General features: G+C 40.5%; 1 protein-coding gene across 2 annotated transcripts; it reads right to left on the bottom strand.

Annotated features, from left to right (window-relative positions):
* Positions 1–6,692: 6,692 nt before the first annotated feature.
* Positions 6,693–17,773, bottom strand: b4galt4 (UDP-Gal:betaGlcNAc beta 1,4- galactosyltransferase, polypeptide 4). 2 transcript variants are annotated; one of them, XM_048602979.1, is made up of 5 exons: positions 17,366–17,469; positions 15,676–15,790; positions 14,376–14,608; positions 13,248–13,435; positions 6,693–6,819 (listed from the first exon to the last, which is right to left on the bottom strand). In XM_048602979.1, exons 2-5 carry the CDS (start codon positions 15,719–15,721, stop codon positions 6,693–6,695), a joined length of 594 nt encoding a protein of 197 aa, XP_048458936.1. In that variant the 5' UTR covers positions 15,722–15,790; positions 17,366–17,469. The 2 variants fall into 2 exon arrangements, with proteins under 2 accessions (XP_048458936.1, XP_048458935.1); XM_048602978.1 differs by lacking the exon at positions 15,676–15,790 and having other exon boundaries at positions 17,366–17,773.
* Between the last annotated feature and the right edge of the window lie 1,759 nt (positions 17,774–19,532).

Below are 19,532 nucleotides of genomic sequence, written 5' to 3'. Positions count from 1 at the left end.
GTTGGTCGGTAGGAGATGGAGGTGCGGCTTGAGGTGGGAGGAGGGGATAGGTGGGAGGAAGAACAGGTTAGGGAGGCAGGGACGAGCTGGACTGGTTTTGGGATGCGGTAGGGGGAGGGGAGATTTTGAAACTTGTGAAATCCACATTGATACCATTGGGCTGCAGGGTTCCCAAGCGGAATATGAGTTGCTGTTCCTGCAACCTTCGGGTGGCATCGTTGTGGGCGGAAGAACAGGTTAGGGAGGCGGGGGCGAGCTGGGCTGGTTTTGGGGTGGGCTGTTCTTCCGCCCACCTATCCCCTCCTCCCACCTCAAGCCGCACCCCCATCTCCTACCGACTAACCTCATCCCGCCCCCTTGACCTGTCCGTCCTCCCTGGACTGACCTATCCCCTCCCTAACTCCCCACCTACACTCACCTTTACTGGCTCCATCCCCGCCTCTTCGACCTGTCTGTTTCCTCTCCACCTATCTTCTCCTCTATCCATCTTCTATCCGCCTCCCCCTCTCTCCCTATTTATTTCAGAACCCCCTTCCCCTCCCCCATTTCTGATGAAGGGTCTAGGCCCGAAACGTCAGCCTTTTTGCTCCTATGATGCTACTTGGCCTGCTGTGTTCATCCAGCTCTGCACCTAATTATATTACACTACATTTTATAGTTTAAGTACCACTGTGAGCACATGTGGGCACCACACCTTCAGAAGGATATATTAGCATTGGAGGGAGTACAATGTAAGTTTACAAGAATGATACCTGGACTTCAGCGGTTCAGTTAAAAGATTATACAAATAGGGTTTGTATTCTGTAGAATTTAGGAGGTTAAAGGGTGATCTGATTGAAGCCTTCAAGCTATTAGCAGGAAGAGACAGGATAGATGAAGATAAACTACTTCCAGTGGTTGGGGATTCTAGAACCAGGGGGAATAGTCTGAGAATTTGGACCGCCATTCAGGAGATTTGTAGGAAGCACTTCTACACACAAAGGGTGGCAGTTGTCTGGAACTCTCTTCCACAAACTAATTAGTAAAGTTAGATCACATGGGATTCAGAAAGAGCTTGCCAATTGGATACAAAATTGGCTTTGTGGTAGGAGACAGAGGGTCGTAGTGGAGGGTTGTTTTTCGGACTGGAGGGACCTGTGACCAATGGTGTTCCACAGGGTCCACTTTTATTTGTCATCTATAGAAATGATTTGGATGAGAATATAAAAGGCATGGTTAGTAAATTTGCAGATAACACCAAAATTGGTGGAATAGTGGACATTGAGGAAGATTATCCAAGATTACACCGAGATTTTCATCGATTGGGTCAATGGGCTGAGGAGTGGCAGATGGGGTTTAATTTGGATAAATGCAAGGTTTGCATTTTGGGAGAAGAAACAAGGGCTGGACTTGTACAATTAATGGTAGGGCCCTGGGTAGTGGTGTAAAACGGAGAGAGACCTGGGGTTCAGGTACACAATTCTTTGAAATTTGCATCACAGGTAGACAGATTGGTTAAGAAGGCATTTAGTATGCTTGCCCTCATTACTCAGACCTTTGAGTACAGGAATTGAGATGTTATGTTGCACTTATACAGGAAGTTGGTGAGGCCTCTTTTGAAGTACTGTGTGGAGTTCTGGTCCCCCTGTTAAAGGAACTATATTATTAAATTGGAGGGGGCTCAGTAAAGATTTACTACGATATTGCTGTGAATTGAGTTAATAAAAATAGGCTGGACAGGCTGGGACTTTTTTTTCACTGGAGCATAGGAGGTTAAGGGGTGACCTTATAGAGCTTCATAAAATCATGATGTGGAGATGCTGGTGTTGGACTGGGGTGGACAAGGTCAGAAATCAGATGACACCAGGTTACAGTCCAACAGGTTTGTTTGAAATCACATGCTTTTGGAGCATTGCCCCTTCGTCAGGTGAAGTCTTCACCTGACGAAGGGGCAGCACTCAGAAAGCTTGTGATTTCAAATAAACCTGTTGGACTGTAACCTGGTGTCGTCTGATTTCTGACCTTGTAAAATTATGAAAGGCATTGACAAGGTGAACAGCTCCAAGTTAAATTCTCCAGTGGAGAGATAGTGTATTCGCAGTACTAATAACTTGAGTATACTTTTGGTAAGTTGCTATTTTCTGGTTGAAGATAATAAAATGCACCATCAATCAAGGTGGATGTGCTCAAATTTCTAGGTAAACTATAAAAAGTTAAGCAATGTGCTGAGTACAGGAACTATTCTAAATCAAATATTCTGAAGGTGGTCACTGGGCTCAAAATGTTAAGTCTGTTTTTCCCCTCCATGGATGCTGCCAGACTTGCTGAGTTTCTCCAGTGCTTTCCAATCAACTGTGGAACCTTTCGGCATCTTCCATATGTTTTTCTGCATGGTTACCACTTATTAGCAGTCCTACCCAACACACAGCTCCCGTATTTACCATATGTGCTGGACTGAGAGGAGCTGCATTTTCAATCTCAGCTATCAACGTCCATGCAGCCTGGGGATCATTCACAACTTGTGGCTTTCCACTGCACAGTGCAACCCTTCTTTACTGCACCTCCTGTGGCCAAGGCACCATTGACCTGATTGCCTGCTTTCTGGAAGCCTATGGGAACAGCTCTGCCTCCTGAAGTTCACACAGGGTATGCAGCAGACTCAGCCAAACCAGTCCATGATGTTGTTCATGCTCCACAGGAGCTTCCTGCGATCATTCCTCACCTAAACCTATCATCATTGCCTTCCCTTTTCTTCTCTTGCCGAGTCTCCCGTTAGTAGTACTATTGTTATTTTCCTGCTCCCCTGATGCTGCCTGGCCTGCTGTGTTCCTCCAGCTCCACACTGTGTTACCTTATCCCCACTTGCTGCTTGCCCATGAGACAATTCTCTATTCACACCAAATATACTACCTCCAACACAGTCGCTCTTATCTTATGACTTAAAACTTTTCGTGTCAGGAAGTCCAAATGCAATATATCTACTGATTCCCCTCTATCCACTCCAGTTGAGACATCCTCGAAAAACTAATAAATTAGTCAGACACTATTTCCCTTTCATGAAGTCACATTGACTCTTCTTGATTACATTATGATTTTGCAAATGTGCTGCTTTTACATCCTTGATAATTGATTCCAATACTTTTCTAACAACAGATGTTAGGCTAATCTCCCTATATTACCTGCTTTTTGCCTACTTTTGTGAGTAGGTGTGTTACATTGATAGCTTTCCAATCTTCCAGTACTTAGACCATAAGACCATAAGATATAGGAGCAGACTTAGGATTTCAGCCCATTGAGTCTGCTCTGCCATTCAATCATGGCTGAAAAGTTTCTCTACACTGTCCTCCTGCCTTCTCCCCATAATCCTTGATCGCTTTACCAATCACGAACCTATCTGTCTATTAAATACTTCTCCAGAATCCAAGGATTTTTAGAAAATTACAACCAATGCATCCACTATCTCTGTTGCTACTTCTTTGAATGAAAGCCATCAGGACAAGGGGACTAATCTGTCTTTAGCCCCATTAGTTTGTCGAATACTACCTCTCTACTGGACCTTCCATTTATTTCTAACAAAACTGTTCCTTCAAACCTCCTCACGCTATCCCACAGTTGCAGACTCCAAATTCAACACTGATATTGTTAGCTTGGAAGAGCAAGCACCTTGGATTCAAACGTTTAGCGCTGAAGACTTGCATCGAGATCTCTCCAGTCAACTTAGCTTCTATAGGAGTCCAGTTCATCATTAGTGGAGCCATTCAGCTAACCAGGTTTTCAAAACCCAGAACAGAACTGAATCCTGCTTGAAAACAATGCTCACCCCAGCTAACTTGTAAATTAAATCCAAACAGCTTGAACACTCTGATACATACTCAGCCTTATAACTAATTGCTGACCAATTGGCCCTTGTTATTTTGTTGTTTTACTTTTGTGACCAAGCTGTCCAAAGGTAAAAGTTATTTGTGAACCTATTTACAATCCAACATTGACCACATTTTCCTGGGATTTGGAAGCTTGTAGTCTATCCATGGATTGGCACAGATGCTTCTGCCATTGTGCACCTTATACCATCTTCGCAATGGGAAAAAACTAGGTGCCACTTTAATTATAACATTCAAACCGCCCAGGTTTACTGTCAGCAGAATTCAGAACTGAATATCATGACCCCTACATACCTTCATTTTACCTTAAATTAAAAACACAATCTCAAAACATAACCATGTTATGAAACTAATTTTTGTTAAAATAAAATTAAAGAGCCACAGAACATTAAATTGATTTTGATTTGTCAATGAGTAAAAACTTATGCCAGGCTAAAACCTGTACTACCAGAATCTACAAGTTATACAGAGATTGTATATATTTAACCAACACAAGGCAGAGATGGTGAGTCGAACTCAATGTTAAGTCAGAAAGTGAAATAGTGGCCAAGAAGCAGGATGCTTCCTCATTTCTCTTTTAACCTACACCACTAAAATAGATTATGTGGTCACTTATTGCATTTGCTACTTGTAAGAATGGCCCATTGCATTTGTTTATTTAAAAAAAAGTAGAAGTAAAACACTGAGTAAATTGCTTTGCAATATAAATGCAATATTAATATAAATTAATTTAAATTAATAAAATTCTGTATTTAAAGTCATAAACACATTAGTGTTTCGCTAGTCTCACAAAGATTCTGATACATGCCAGATGCCATACATGAAACTCAACTGCACACAACCACTTTGCCTTGTAGACTTCAAAAGTGCTATACAAATAGGAGTTATTCTGAACAATTGAGTTCCTGGTAGAGACGTCTAGTGCTAAATGTTAAGTGATCAATTAAATGTATTATCCAATTGACAAATCCTGTTTTACAGTACTTCAAAAGCTTTCATGCAGCAAGATGCAGTAAGAAAGCATGTGTCCAAATGCAGCAAGACTTGGACAATATCCAGGCTTGGACTGAAAAGTAGCAAGTAACATGCATGCTGCACAAATGCCAGGCCAGGACCATCAGCAATAACAGAAAATTTAACCTCCACCTCTTGACATTCAATGGCACTGCCATTACTGGATCTCTATCAACATCCCGATTTTTATTATTGGCCAGAAACTGAACTGGACTAGCCATATAAATACGGTGTTTACAACAGCAGGTTAGAGGCTAGAAATCCTACCACAAGTGACTCGCCCTGACTCCCTAAAGCCTGTCCACCATCTAAAAGGCACAAGTCAGGAGTGTGATGGATTACTCCCCAGTTGTCTGGATGGGTGCAGCTCCAACAACGCTCAGGAAGCTTGACACCATCCAGGACAAAGCAGCTCACTTGAATGTTTATGGATGTGGTGCCATTCACCCCACACACCACCAACACTCAGTAGCAGCAGTGCTGGCCATCTACAAGATACACTGCAGAAATTCACAAATCATTCTTAAACTGTCCCTTCCAAACCCACAAACACTACTATCTAGAAGGACAAGGGCAGCAGACACATGGGAACACCACGTGCATCCCCTCCAAGCCACTCACCATCCTGACGTGGAAATATATAACCGTTCCTTCAATGTTCGTGGGTTAAAATCCTAGAATACCCTCCCTAAAGGCATTGTGGATCAACCTACAGCACATGGACTGCAACAGTTCAACAAGTCAGCTCACCACCACCTTCTCAAGGCTAATTAGGGACAGGCAATAAATGCTGGCCAGTCAGCAACACCCGTATCCCATGAGCAAATTAAAAAAAAAGGCCGACAAATGTCTCATCCCCTACTGATTATGTCCAGCATGCCACATGCCTTAGTAATTGCATCTCAAGCAGTCCTGACACCCACGTCCCTCTGTTTTCACACCCCCTTTAGAAGTGACCATCTTTGATTTCAATTTACCTGGGTCGTATCCATTCCTACTCCACTGATGGTGTTTTTTTTTTTACCCTGGATTTCTCCTTGTCCTTTTCTATATCAAACTTAAACCTTATGACACATTGATCACTGTTCCCCGGCTGGCACTTGATCCACTGAACGGTTGTAGAAAATTCTCCAGAACACATTCAACAACACTTAGCCCTCCTGCCTTTTACTAACAGCAGTCTTATTTTCACGTACTGTGTTCTAAATTATTTTCTGAAAGGTTCCAAGGTTATCCCTATCGTATCAAAGAAATTAACACGTTCCACCTCTGTTCACAGCACCCTTGTTCTGTAGCATTAAAAAAATACAGGAATGTTCACTAGCACAATTCTGTTTGGCAGTCCAGAATCATCAAAACACATTTGATATATACTTTGTTTAGCACAATTTCATTTCAATCATTTTGCATTGTCTGTCTACAACAAAATATTACCACAAACGGATAACACTCCAAAATATCAGAACACAACCTCTAACATGATGAACCCTCTTGTTTGAGATACTTGATGAGATCAGAGCACCATAAGTGGAGAACAGCTAACAACACGACCAAGCTAACAGAGTGGTCTTGGCTGAATTCGCTTGTTCAGGCAGAGAACATGACCCAAGAATGATCAGATGTGGCAATTACCTAAATACTGGAACTGCAGTAAAAACTGAAAGAACTGCGAATGCTGTAAATCAGGAACAAAAACAGAAGTTGCTGGAAAAGCTCAGCAGGTCCAGTGACTTAGGTTCTGAGGAAGGGTCACGAGACCCGAAATGTTAACTACTGGACCTGCTGTTGTGCTTCCACCAAGTGTATATTATGTACCGCTTACCTTATGCGAAGGTCATCATCCTCACCACCCCATCCCCAATAACGATTGGAAAATCCATTGACTCGGGTGAATTGCTGTTTGGTCATTGCTGTTGCTCCACCAAAATACCCTTTGTAGCGCAACCTTGCATGTGGAAAAATAATATTAATTTGTAGATGTTATTTTACTGCGCATCTTATATTTTTGCAAGGAGATCGTTCAGCTGGACTGCATACTAGAAATATAATCGGTCAAGTGCAAATAACATGGATGCATCTTGCTGTAAAGGGAGCATTACTTCACAGTGACAGACTCCTATCATTAGCTGAATGTTGAAAGCTATTGCAAGATGATCTTCACCATAATTATCCTCAAATTACAATAAGTGCAACATGGAAAGTTTATTACAAAATCCAAACAGTTTTTTGAACCTTTCAACCTGAAATATAGCATTAATCTGAAGCACAGTTAATAATTTGGCAGCAATTTTAAATCACATGTTCAACATGCCGTGGGCACAAGAGTTAACTATCTGCCTTCAATGTGCAGAGATGAAACAATCATTTGAAGGCAATAAATGTTTTCCATTTAGCTCCAATTTCAAGTTTTTAAGAAATAAGGCATGCGAGCAATTTCCATTCTCCTTGGAGTTCTTTAATACTAGAATATCAAAGCTTCTTTGGAGACCAGAAGACTCTTAAATATATCAGAGAATTCTCAATAAAACTGGAGGGAGCCATGGGCCAGAGCTAAAAAGTATTACAAACTTTGTCATCAATTTAGCAATTAAAGATAAAACGTGGGCAATAGATGTATAACACAGTGCATGAGTGCGTGCATGCTCAAAGTCCATTTGGCACAAGGTGACTATGCTTCCATGGCAATGTGACTCCTGACATTTGCACAGATTACATCATTTTATCTAAGTGGAAAATTATCAGCATCATTATATTGTTCGCCCTGAAGAAATTGTGCTATTTAAAACCATAAGATCATAGACATAGCAGCAAAATTAGGCCATTTGGCCCATCGAGTCTGCTCCATCATTCGATCATGGCAGCTCTGTTTCTCCTGCCTTTTCCTCATAACCCTGGACCTTCTACTAATCAAAACTGTATCTATCCCTGTCTTAAATACAATCAAAGACTTGGCCTCCACAGCCTTCTGCGGCAATAGGTTCCACAGATTAACCACCCTCTGGCTGAAGAAATTCCTCCTCATCTCAGTTCTTTCTTCATGGAAGCTGTGCCCTCAGGTCTTGATCTTCACTATTAATGGAAGCATCGCCTCCACATCCACTCTAGCTAGACCTTTCAGTATTTTCAATCAAATCCCCCCCTCATCCTACTAAATTTCATAGAGTACAGACCCAGAGTCCTCAACCGCTCCTCATATGACAAGCCCTTTCATCCCCAAGATCATTCACATGAACCTCCGCTGGAACCCCTCCAAGGCCAACATGTCCTTTCTTAGACAAAGGCCTAAAACCACTCACAATATTCCAAATGCAGTCTGACCGGGATCTTATACAGTCTCGGCATTTCATCGTTGTTATTGTATTCTAGCTCTCTTGAAATGAATGCTAACATTGCATTTGCCTTCCTAACTGCTAACTGAACCTGTATGTTAAGAGAACCCTGAACTAAGACTCCCAAGTTTCTTGCTGCTTCAGATTTCCAAAGTCTTTACCCATTTCGAAAACAGTCTATGGCTCTATTCTTCCTACCAATGTGCATAACCTCGCACAATCCCACATTGTATTCCATCTGCCATTACTTGTTCACTCTCCTAGCCTGTCCAAGTCCTTCTGCAGCCTCCCCACTCCCTCAACACTACCACTCCATCCACCTATCTTTGTGTCATCGGCAAATGTAGCAACAATGCCCTCAGCTCCTTCATCCAAATCATTAATGAATAACATGAATAACTGTGGTCGAATATTGACCCTGCAGAATTCCACTAGCCACCAGCTGCCATGCTGACAAAGACCCATCATCTCTACTCCCTGTTTTCTGCCGGTCAGTCATTCCCCAATCTGTGCAGTACCTTGCCCCTAACACCATGGACTCATCTTATTCAGCACCTTCTCAAAGGCCTGCTGGAAATCCAAATAGAACATACTATTGTTCTCCTTTGTAGGAATTCTTTGAGGGGGTAATGAGCAAGTTCAACAGAGTTGTCAGGCATAAACTCCCTTGACAAAGCTGTACTGACAAAGGCCCATTTCACCATGCACGTCCGAGTACTCTACAATCTCATTCTTTCTAATGGACTCTTAAAATCTTACCAATGACAGAGGTCAGGCTAAGTGGTCTATAATTTCCCATCTTCTGCCTCCCTCCCTTCTTAAACAGGCAGGTTGCATGAGCCATTTTCCAGTTGTCTGGGACTCTCCCCGATTCCAGTGATTCTTGAAAGATCACCACCAATCCCTCTACAATCTCTTCAGCCATCTCCTTCAGAACCCTGGGGTATAGTCCATCTGGTCCGGGTGCTTTATCAGCCTTCAGATCTTTCAGTTTCCACAGCACCTTCTCCTTAGTGATGACTATGAAACTCATGTCTGCACCCTGACTCTCTCAAAGTTGTTATATGCTCCTGGTATCTTCCACCATGAAGACTGATGCAAAGTTCCCATTCAGTTCTTTCACCATTACTTTGTTCCACATTACTACTTATCTGACCTCATTCGTCCAATGTCCACTCTGGCCTCTCTCTTCCCTTTAATATATCTTAAGAAAAAGCTCTTGCAATATGCTTTTATATTACTAGCTAGCTTACCCTAATATTTCATCATTCCTCCACTTATTGCTTTTTTTTATTATCCTCTTCTGGTTTTTATAGGTTTACCAATTCTGTAGCTTCCCACTAATCTTCACCACATCATATGCTTTTCCTTTTGCTTTGATGCTGTCCCTGACTTCCCTTGTCAGCCATGTTTGCCTCATCCTCCCCTTAGTATGTTTCTTCTTCCTTGGGAAGGATTTCTGCAGTGCCTCCTTAATTACCCCCAGAAATTCCTGCCATTGCTACTCCATTGTCTACCCTGCTAGGCTCCCCTTCCAATCAACTCTGGCCAGCTCCTCCCTCATGTCTCTGAAATTACCTTTACTCAATTTTATTACCATTACATCAGATTTATTACTAAGTAAATTAATTAACCTAATAAGTTGACTAAACATAATAAATGTTTACCAGCCCAAGTGAAGTTAAGTATATAATTCCTAATTGAATAAGTAGTAATATTGATTAGGATTATTCATTTCCTGGCCAACTTGTTATGCAAACCGTGCCCTGCACAAAACAAACACGTACTTTATAGCCTTAAGGTGAGAATCTAAACTGGCAATGGTTAGAAGAGCATGACAAAATAGATCATTCTTTAGCTTAATTCTTCCAACTCTAAAGATGGATTTGCAGCATCCAATTTCCAATGCGTCAAAGATATCCCATCCACTGTGGGATCAGCTGCTAAAGATGATCTGCTTGTTATGAAGCCATTCTACATAAAGAAGTATTTCTGAATTTACCAGCTGGAAACGTCAGTTTTTTTTTAAAAAAAGGCCGAAAGCTAGGCTCCAGTGACAGGGTCAAAGATGGCTACATATTTGTATCATTATACATTCTACATTACAAAAGCTATTGAAGTGGAAACAATGCTGTGCCAACAATAACAGCCTTCAAAGCAGACAAATGAGGACCATCTCACATCTTATTAGTAAACTATCCAGAAAATTACTCAACTGGTTGTGTTACCGGGACTAGAGAGTTTCAGTTTTGAAGAAGAGGCTGGATAGGCTGGGATATTTTTCCCTGGAGGGTAGGAGGTTGAGGAGTGACCTTATAGAGGTTTATGAATCATAAGGGGCACAGATAAGCTGAATAGCGAAGGTCTTTTCCCTAGGGTGGGGAGAGTTCAAAACCAGATGGTATAGGTTTAAGGTGAGAGGGGAAAGATTTAAAAGGGACTTAAGGGACAACATTTTCACACAGAGAGTGGTTCATATATGGAATGCCAGAGGAAGTGGTAGATGCAGGCACAGTTACAACACTTAAAAGACATTTGGACAGGTACGTGAATAGGAAAGGTTTGGAAAGATACAGCCCAAATGCAGGCAAGTGGGACTAGTTAAGTTTGGGAAAGGTGGTCAGCATGGATGAGTTGGACCAAAGCGTCTGTTTCTGTGCTGTATGATTCTATGACCCTGAATGAAACCATTTGATGTAAACGCTTGGACAGAAAGAGACGCCTGGCTGAAAGAAAAATCTCAGCTATGATCTAATCAAATTACAATTGGAAAAGAGCAGCCGTCACCATATTTGGACCTCTAGCCTGTTGGTGAGGTGGTCACAATGACAAACTAACCCTTGCACATTTCAGCACATACTTGCCTTGAAAAACAGGACAAGCAACCCATGGCTGAAGGAAGGCGATCCTGAGGGAGATCCTGCTCTCACTCTCTTTTCATCCACTCAAGTTTTTAACCTTGGCTTCTGATTATAACTAGCCAGTGCTGAATACAAAAGCTTTCTTAAAAAAAAATCATCCATTTACATCTCTGTACACTTCAATGCCAAAAACAGCTGGATCACAGAGTTCAGTCTGTAACTAACCACATCATAGCTTTCAAGTCCAACATACGGCTTTGGAATTCTGAAGGTGGGATATCAGATGTGAAACTTTCACCGGTCTATTTCTCTCTTCAGACCCCAAGTCATCCTGAGCTCTTGGCTTCCCAACTATTTCTGTGTAATCCACAAGCTTGGTGATTGCAACAGTCACTTTTCTCACCCAAATTGTTAATATGAATTGTAAACAGTTGTGACCCCAGCACTGATTCCTATGGCATTCTACCAAATACAGTTTAGCAACCTGAAAATGACTCCCTTGTCAAGGCTCTCTTTCTATTAGTTAGCCAATCCTCTATCCGAGCTAATTTACTAGCCCCCTCTCATAGGGTGCAATTATACCAGCAAACAGATCAAGGAGACACTCCTACATGCAGGGAGCAGCAAAGGGGCCAGCACATTCTAGCTCCTAGGAGCGAAGAGCAGCAACACCTTCAAAGATGAGCCAATGGGAAAGGTTTCTCCTTGCATGAACCCCCACCACAACCCCACTGTTAGATCAATAGGAAAAGCTTGCCATCTAAAGGCCTTTTATTCATAAGGGTTGGAAACTGTGTAGAAGCTCTTGGCTGTTGGCCTGATACAGGATAGGTATTGCAAACGTCAAGAATATTTCAGTATGGAGGATAGATGGAGAAAAGACTAATTTTATTGCAATTATTCAACTCGCAAGGTGTATAAATTTGATCATTAAAGTAGATTATTGAAAAAAAAGGAAACTGTGAAATTGCTGGCCTTAGCAGAAATATCAGAAAAATAGAATATTCATTGAAATGGAGAGACACTGCGGAATGCTGCAGTACAGAGGGATCTGTTATAAAGGCATGTTGGCATTTTTGGCAAAAAGGGATGTAGTACAAGAGGATGTTTTACCACAATTGTACAAGGAATTGGTGAACCCACACCTGGAGTAATATGTACAGTTTTGATTTTGTTTCTTAAGGAGGGAAATAACTTCACTGCAAGTCATTCATAGAAAGTTCACTGGACTGATTTCTGTAATGAAAGGCCTGTCTCATGCGTAGGTTGGGTCTATACTCATTGCTGTTTTGAAGGAAGAGAATTTAATTTATGAAACAAAGATTTTGAAGGGGCTTCACAGAATAGATTGTGCAAGGATTGCACCCTTTTTGGGGAAATCTGGAACTAGGAGTCTCCCATTAAAAAGATACAGATAGCAGAAATTTCTTCTCAGTATTGTCAGTCTTTGGAGGTCTCTTCCAAAGAAGCAATGAAGACTGTTTCTTCGAATATATTCAAAGCGGAGCTAGACAGCTGTTTGAATTACATGGTATTATTTCTACTTTTGTACCCAAGATGGCAAAGGTCTGTAATGCTGGAATTTTCATTTCTTTATTTTTTTAAAAATTTTTTCCTAAGAATTTGTACTTAAGATTCTGTACCGAGGCACCTTTGTACCTAAGATGGTGCCGTAAGAGGCGACTTGTAAACTTTTCATTACTCATGTGAGTACATGTGCCAATAAAGCTAATTCTAACTATGCTGGTCTTTTCTGACTGAACCAAGTTCCAATTGCTTCTTTCTTGCCTCCAACATACCCTCTGGATTTAATGGCCAAGCCAAGATCAACAACATACTAATTTATGGGATATGGCACGTTAATGACTTGGTATTTCAAAGTGACTGCTCCCACTCCACTCCCATAAATTCAAGAGCAAGAAAGTACTACTTGTGTGTGTAAACTATACTTCTGATGAGGTGAGTGAGGGAGTGCTCATTAACATCTTTATTACCTTGCTTGATAAATCAGAGTTGGAAAATTAACCTTGTTGCAGTGCTCTAAAATTGGCTTCATTTTTTTTTTAAGCTGAGACTTCTCCAAGTCAACACACTAGCCAATTGGGAATATTATATAACACAACAATAAGTATACACACTCCTTCCAACTACGTGTCAAAATCACCTTCAACAATGGCACCTACCTGTATCCAGTAGCATTCCGGCCTACAACAAGGTGTTTTGGCTCATGATCACAAAGGTACAGATTGAAATCGTTTTCTGGTACAAGATCAACATCATGGAAAATGAAACAATCCCACTGGTGTTCCTTCAGTGCTTCCAAGAAGCCCACATTCAACAGCTTTGCTCGATTAAACACTCCATTACCAGCCTGAATGAATAAAAGGCTTCTGTCAGCCAAGTTATTTCAGGAGAGGTACATTAAAATGTATAAAAGCTTCTGATTTTCCCACTGATTACTCAGCAAGCTTCTTAACTCCTTCAATATTCCTAGATTGATATTGAGCTCCCTAAACAGCACACACTGAGCTTTATGATACAATTTATAAAAAGCTGAATTTGAGCAGTAGAGTTACTGCAGTTCAAAGTACTCCATTAAATATTTTATTTCTAAATGGTTAGATTTTTACATCACCTTCAATTAAATACAATGAACCCACATCACCATAAAGTGGCACAGTTCTCATGAAAAATTTGACATTTGAAATGTTGTTGGACATAAAGGAACTTTAGAAGACGACTGGAATATGAACTATTCTAACAACTGGCAAGTTGTCTCGCCAAGATCCATAGAGAAGCAGTTGATCTTCCTGAAAGCAAGAGAGAAAATTAAGTGTGCAACAGCAGGATAGCAACAACAATGATGAAAGATTTTGTGTCAATTCTCTTGCTGTTTCTTATGACAGAGAAAAGTGAAAGAGGATAGAATGGAAGACTGAAAGAAGCAAAAAGCATGAATGTGTAACAAAAATAGTGTAAAGCTAAGCAGAGATAGGGCAGAGAAACAGAAGAGTCAAATGCAAAAACGCACATATGCAGATGTCCCTCAATTCCAGAAATGTAGAAACAAACAGACAAGAGAAAGAGATAAGGAAGAGAACAAAGAAAAAAAAACTCTGATTTAGTTTTCGTTAGCAAGGAAAATTCACCTTTGGTTAGCAACTAATTTAATCACCAGCAATAACTACACATTTATACCTTCAGTGTCCAAGCATAATGTAATATTTTTGTAAAATATGTAGATAAAATTGGTGCTTAAATACAAGCTGATCAAAGTTCGGCTTCCTCTGTACCTCTGGGTAATACAGTACCTGATTAATGACATAGATCCCATAATCCAGAAGCTGCCGCTGTAGAAATGGATGCAAATGCTCAAGCAAGTAGAGAAGATGTCTTTCCCGGTTCCTATATGGAATCAGTATAGCAACACGCTGAACAGCATGACATTCTTGAGGTCTATATCTCCCTTCCTGCACTTTTGGGTTGCTTTTCTGAACTTGTTCGAAGGTTAGCCGTGCATCAAATTTTAATGCTGTTGCACCACCTTAAAAAAAGGAGAATCAAGATTTATTGGAAAACAAGGAACAATGTTTTTGATAGTAATCGTATTTCTTCTTTAATATTCCATCTTAATAAAATTAAGCAGCAATTGTTCTCAAACTTTCTTAGAAACAACTGCACCCGTACGAACATACTCTTGGAATGTCATGTGTCATGTTTCTCAAACTTCCTGAGTTAATTTCAAAAATACCTGATGTATTTTTCTTGTTAAATGCTAAGATTTGGAATGTCTGCAGGCATTCCAATTACATGAAGCTGGCTTGTGTTATTAGAACAGATGGGAAATTACATAGGAACAGGAGTAGATTATGCAGCCACCTGAACCTCTTCCATTTAGATAATGCCTGCTCTGTAACTCAATCCACTTAATGACATTCGATCATATCCCCAGATATCCTCACCTAGTAAAAATGGCTTGTTAATACAGAACTTGAACATTGTTTCCAAAGATTTCCAGAACAAAAGCGAGAGGACTGAATCTCGTCCACCCCAAACTATAACATCACAAACCTTGCATACCCTCTGCGCTCACTGACTGGGGACACCATCCTACCTGCGCCAACTGTCATAACCGTGCCAACCACTTTCATCTCCTTTAACAGCTGCCTCTTTCTCATTCCGAGTAAACAGCCCCCAACAGGGCAGAGAGAGAGTCAAAATGGGTGGTATACTACCCACGATTTAGCTCCCCATCCATAATGAGGAGGGCATTGTGACTCTGATTGGTTTGCAAGTTGCAACATTAATACATGGTCATATGCCCAATGATCGAATCACATAGTCTTTAGCTGTTCATAATGGTCAGACCACAGACCTTACTAAACCAGTCAGCACTGGCAAAATCCAAAATAAAATGTCTACTGTTAGATACAATTTCATGATTAATTTGAAAGTGTTGCCCAATCCTGAGTGCTTATTGTTATTCGAAAAACTAATCCAAGATAATTAGTCCAGCTCATATTACACATTTATTCTTGCTAGACGTATCACACAGAGAATAGGTCCCTGTAACTGAATGTAAATAAAAAGGAATTCATGCAAGCCTTGTACCTTTGTTTGAACCAGTAGCATTCTGGTTTACAATTGAGCCCACCATTCTCAAATCTCCTTTTCTTCTAGTCTAACATGTTGTGATTGTTTGAAATTTGATATTCTTGTGATTGTTCTGGTGAGAGCAAGATGAAAAGCTTCAGTCACACATCTCTTTTGACCAATTTAAAAATCTGTCTTAAAATTTCCAATTGACCCAGCATCCACAGCTTTAGGTGGGATGGAAGGGGAGGAGTGCAATGGAAAGAATTCTATTTATTCACTATATATAGTGTGGAGAAAGCACTTGCTGCTTTTACTCTCAATTAATCCAGTTCTAATTTTAGAATTCTGCCTGTTTGAATTCGAATTCATTAACCCAGAGCAGTTTTCTCAATATCTACGCTAACAATTCCTTTTATTTATTCATAAACTCAATTAAGTCACTCCCTCAACCTACATGGCATTAGCTGTGGCTCAGTGGGTAACACATCCACCTCAGAAGTAAAACTGAGTAGGAACTGTAAGACGAAAGTTTTTTCTTAGTAGCAATCTAAATGCCACAACGAACCATTCCTAGTTAATGAACTTCTTACTTCAACCTTACCTTGGGGAAGAAAAAAGTGATGCCTGCCTCATATTTAATTTAGTATTCATTGAAAATATTAACTATTTCACAATAGTCATCGTATTAAATGAGACAGTATTTTACGTTTAAGCTCAAAGCTCCAACAAAAGGTCAAAGAACAAGCAAGGAACCTAATCGTTGCTTTTTTAAAAAATCTATTCATGGGATGAATGTCACTGGCTAGAGTAACATTTAATGCCCATTCTTAATTATCCTGGAGAGAGTGGTGCCGAGCTGTCTTCTTGAATTGCTGTGGTCCTTGGAATATAGGACACCCACAGTTTCAGGATTTAGCCCCAGTGACACTGAAGACGATACATTTCCAAGTCAGGATGAGGTGTGGTTTGGAGGGGAATTTGCAGGTGTTCCATTTATTTGCTGCCCTTGTGTTTCCAGGGGGTACAGATGACAGGTTTGGAAGGTGCTGTCGAAGGAGCCTCTGAGATGTTGCAGAGCATCTTGTGGATGGTACACAGTGCTGCCACTGTGCATCGGTGGTGAAGGCAGTGAATGTTGAAGGTGGTGAATAGAATGCCAGTCCAGCAGGCTGCTTTGTCCTGGATAGGGTCAAGCTTTTTGAGTGTTATTGGAGCTGTACTCATCCAGGCAAGTGCAGAGTACTTCATCACACTCCTGACTTGGGCGTTGTAGATGGTGGTCAGGCTTTGGGGAGTCCGGTGGTGAGTTAATCACTGCAGTATTCCTAGCCTCTGATCTGATGTTGTAGCCACAGTATTTACATGGCTGGTCCAGTTTGATGCCTGAACGATAGAAAACCCTTATATGTTAATAATGGGGAATTTAGTGATGATAATGCCATTGACGTTCAAAGGGCAATGGTTAGATTCTCCCTTGTTGGAGACGGTACATACTTATGGAAGCCTGTACTTTCTAAAGATACACACATTATACACACCTTCTAACTATCTATCAGGTTCCTATATATACGGCAAGCAAACTAAGTGAATCAACAACAGCTAATGCTTGACATCTGAATATAATTGAATATCATACAATTAATAAAGGTCACAATTCCTTTCTCTCTCTCCAAAATACTATATATTAACATTTCTTAATACTTACGTAGGTAAGGTGATGGAAAAGCACACAATGGAAGACTTGTTGGAGTTGGGGACACTGGCTGTGATCTGTGTGGACCTGTTGAAGCCATCTGAACTCCAGTCAATTTTTGTACTTTTTGTGCCAAGGGTTGTGGATTCACTTCCCACACTAGGTCCTGGATATTATGAGTTATTATCCAAGTAAGAATAGAGCCAAGACTAACAATAATTAGCAGCAGCTTCAATCTTTGAGGAAAACTGTAAGTTCCCAATTTGCAAGCCATAGTACAGATATCAAAGATCAATGAAGGCAACAGTCATTGACTGATGATGCAATGAGATTTGGCAGAAGGAGACTGTGGATTCTCTGCCTCTTCACTTATGTGTTTTCTGGCCCACATCATACTTTGCACTGCTAGGTATTCAACCTGGAAAATCAAAGGAGGATAATCATCAGTCAGTTCAATCCACTTTCGTTAAACAAAACCTTAAATTGAAAGCAAACATACCTTTTGAAACTTGCAGTAATTAACAGAACCAATAAAAGGCGCTCTCAGTACCAGCACCAACTTTTGCTATTTAAGTCAGTATTTAATAAAAGGAACAAAGAATTATTGAATTCTCTTTTTTTTACATTTGAAAAGGAATTCTGCATCTCTGGGTCCAAGTAAACAATTATCTTCATACATGCTGGTATTTTTTCTTTTTCTCGTTATCCTTTCTAGTAGCTCACATGTCCCATGATGAACAAAGTAGGCTCTTAATGACCTTTGAAGTAGGAAGTGTGATTCTCAAGAAAACAGGCAACGTTTTGTGATTCACAAACTAAAAGCACAACTAAGTCACAGACACTATGACAGTGCAGTCAGAAAGATCAGAGGTCTGTGTATAAAAAATTACTTCCTAAACCATACCACCACTTTCATACCACTGAACAAACAAGTAATTCGATTATTTTTCAAAGAAGTGAAAATCAGACTGATGAATGCGTACATCTTCCACGCCAGTATCCACTGCAGCCTCAAAACTTCGTAATCTGAAGAGAGTTGCACGGTTGCCAAAAGTTGTACGAACAGACCCTCAAACAACCTTGGTAAAAAAAACACAAATCTCAACTCCATCAACTATAATCATTGTTAAGTTGATTAAAAATACTCCAGACAAACAAATATCGCAATTGTATTCCAATCTGAATGATTTTCCACATCATTCAAATGTCCAAGTATTGCTATATTGAGTGAAGTGTATTTGTGGCTTATTGCAATTTATAGAATCGTGGAACTTGCTACGGCATTCGATCTGTCACATCTGCACTTGGCCTCTGAAGGAGCAATTTACCTAAAGCCATTCCCTCAATTTCTCCTCAAAATTGTGCACATTGTTTTTTTTCCCAGATAATTAAATTTTCTTTAATGGTCTTCATTGAACCTACATCTCATCACTCTCTCAGGCAATGCATTTCAAATCTTGATCATTCACTGTGTATGAGATAAAGGTGTATAATATCATTATTTGGGAATTTGGATTATAAAGTAGAGGTAAAATAGATTATGCGGCTTCAGTTCTGTGAAAGTAGTGGAGTAAAGTTTTACATACATGTTGAATAAAAACTTGGGACAAGTACCTAGCTACATAATATACAGGAAAAATCTGCAGGGCTATCCAATTATCAGTTTGCCTGATACTTGGAGTTATTCTAGCTGGAGGGAGAAGATAAACGACTTGGTAATAGCAGCTATTCAGTTGGATTTTAATATCAAATAACACTGTTTTTGGTGTGGGGGTGCACAAAGGTTCCATCCTGTAGTGAGATAACAAGGTGTAGAGCTGGATGAACACTGCAGGCCAAGCAGCATCAGAGGAGCAGGAAAGCTGATGTTTTGGGCCCAAAACGTCAGCTTTCCTGCTCCTCTGATGCTGCTTGGCCTGCAGTGTTCATCCAGCTCTACACCTTGTTATCTCAGATTCTCCAGCATCGGCAGTTCCTACTATCTCCATTCTGTAGTGTCTGTGCAGCTTTGTTAGCCATCACACCTGACTGCACTTTTGAATGGAATGTCGATCTTGTTTAAAATGGGATAACACGGTGTAGAGCTGCATGAACACAGCAGGTCAAGCAGCATCAGAGGAGCAGAAAAGCTGACGTTTTGGGCCTGAACCCTTCTTCAGAAAATTAAATGGGATTGTTT

This window comes from Rhincodon typus, chromosome 11 (assembly GCF_021869965.1).
Source record: "Rhincodon typus isolate 14 chromosome 11, sRhiTyp1.1, whole genome shotgun sequence".
Lineage (NCBI taxonomy): Eukaryota > Metazoa > Chordata > Chondrichthyes > Orectolobiformes > Rhincodontidae > Rhincodon > Rhincodon typus.
The sequence above is the reverse complement of the archived record's forward strand: the minus strand, read 5'-3'. Positions and strand labels throughout refer to the sequence as shown.

Bases quoted from the DNA above. Each gene is read 5' to 3' on its own strand.
- b4galt4 (XM_048602978.1), bottom strand. From the start codon at position 17,627: ATGGCTTGCAAATTGGGAACTTACAGTTTTCCTCAAAGATTGAAGCTG. The intron at 13,436-14,375 runs GTACTGTATTAC...TTATTCATTCAG, and splicing joins GGATCTATGTCATTAATCAG to GCTGGTAATGGAGTGTTTAA. The intron at 6,820-13,247 runs GTAGGTGCCATT...TCCACATGCAAG, and splicing joins CGGAATGCTACTGGATACAG to GTTGCGCTACAAAGGGTATT.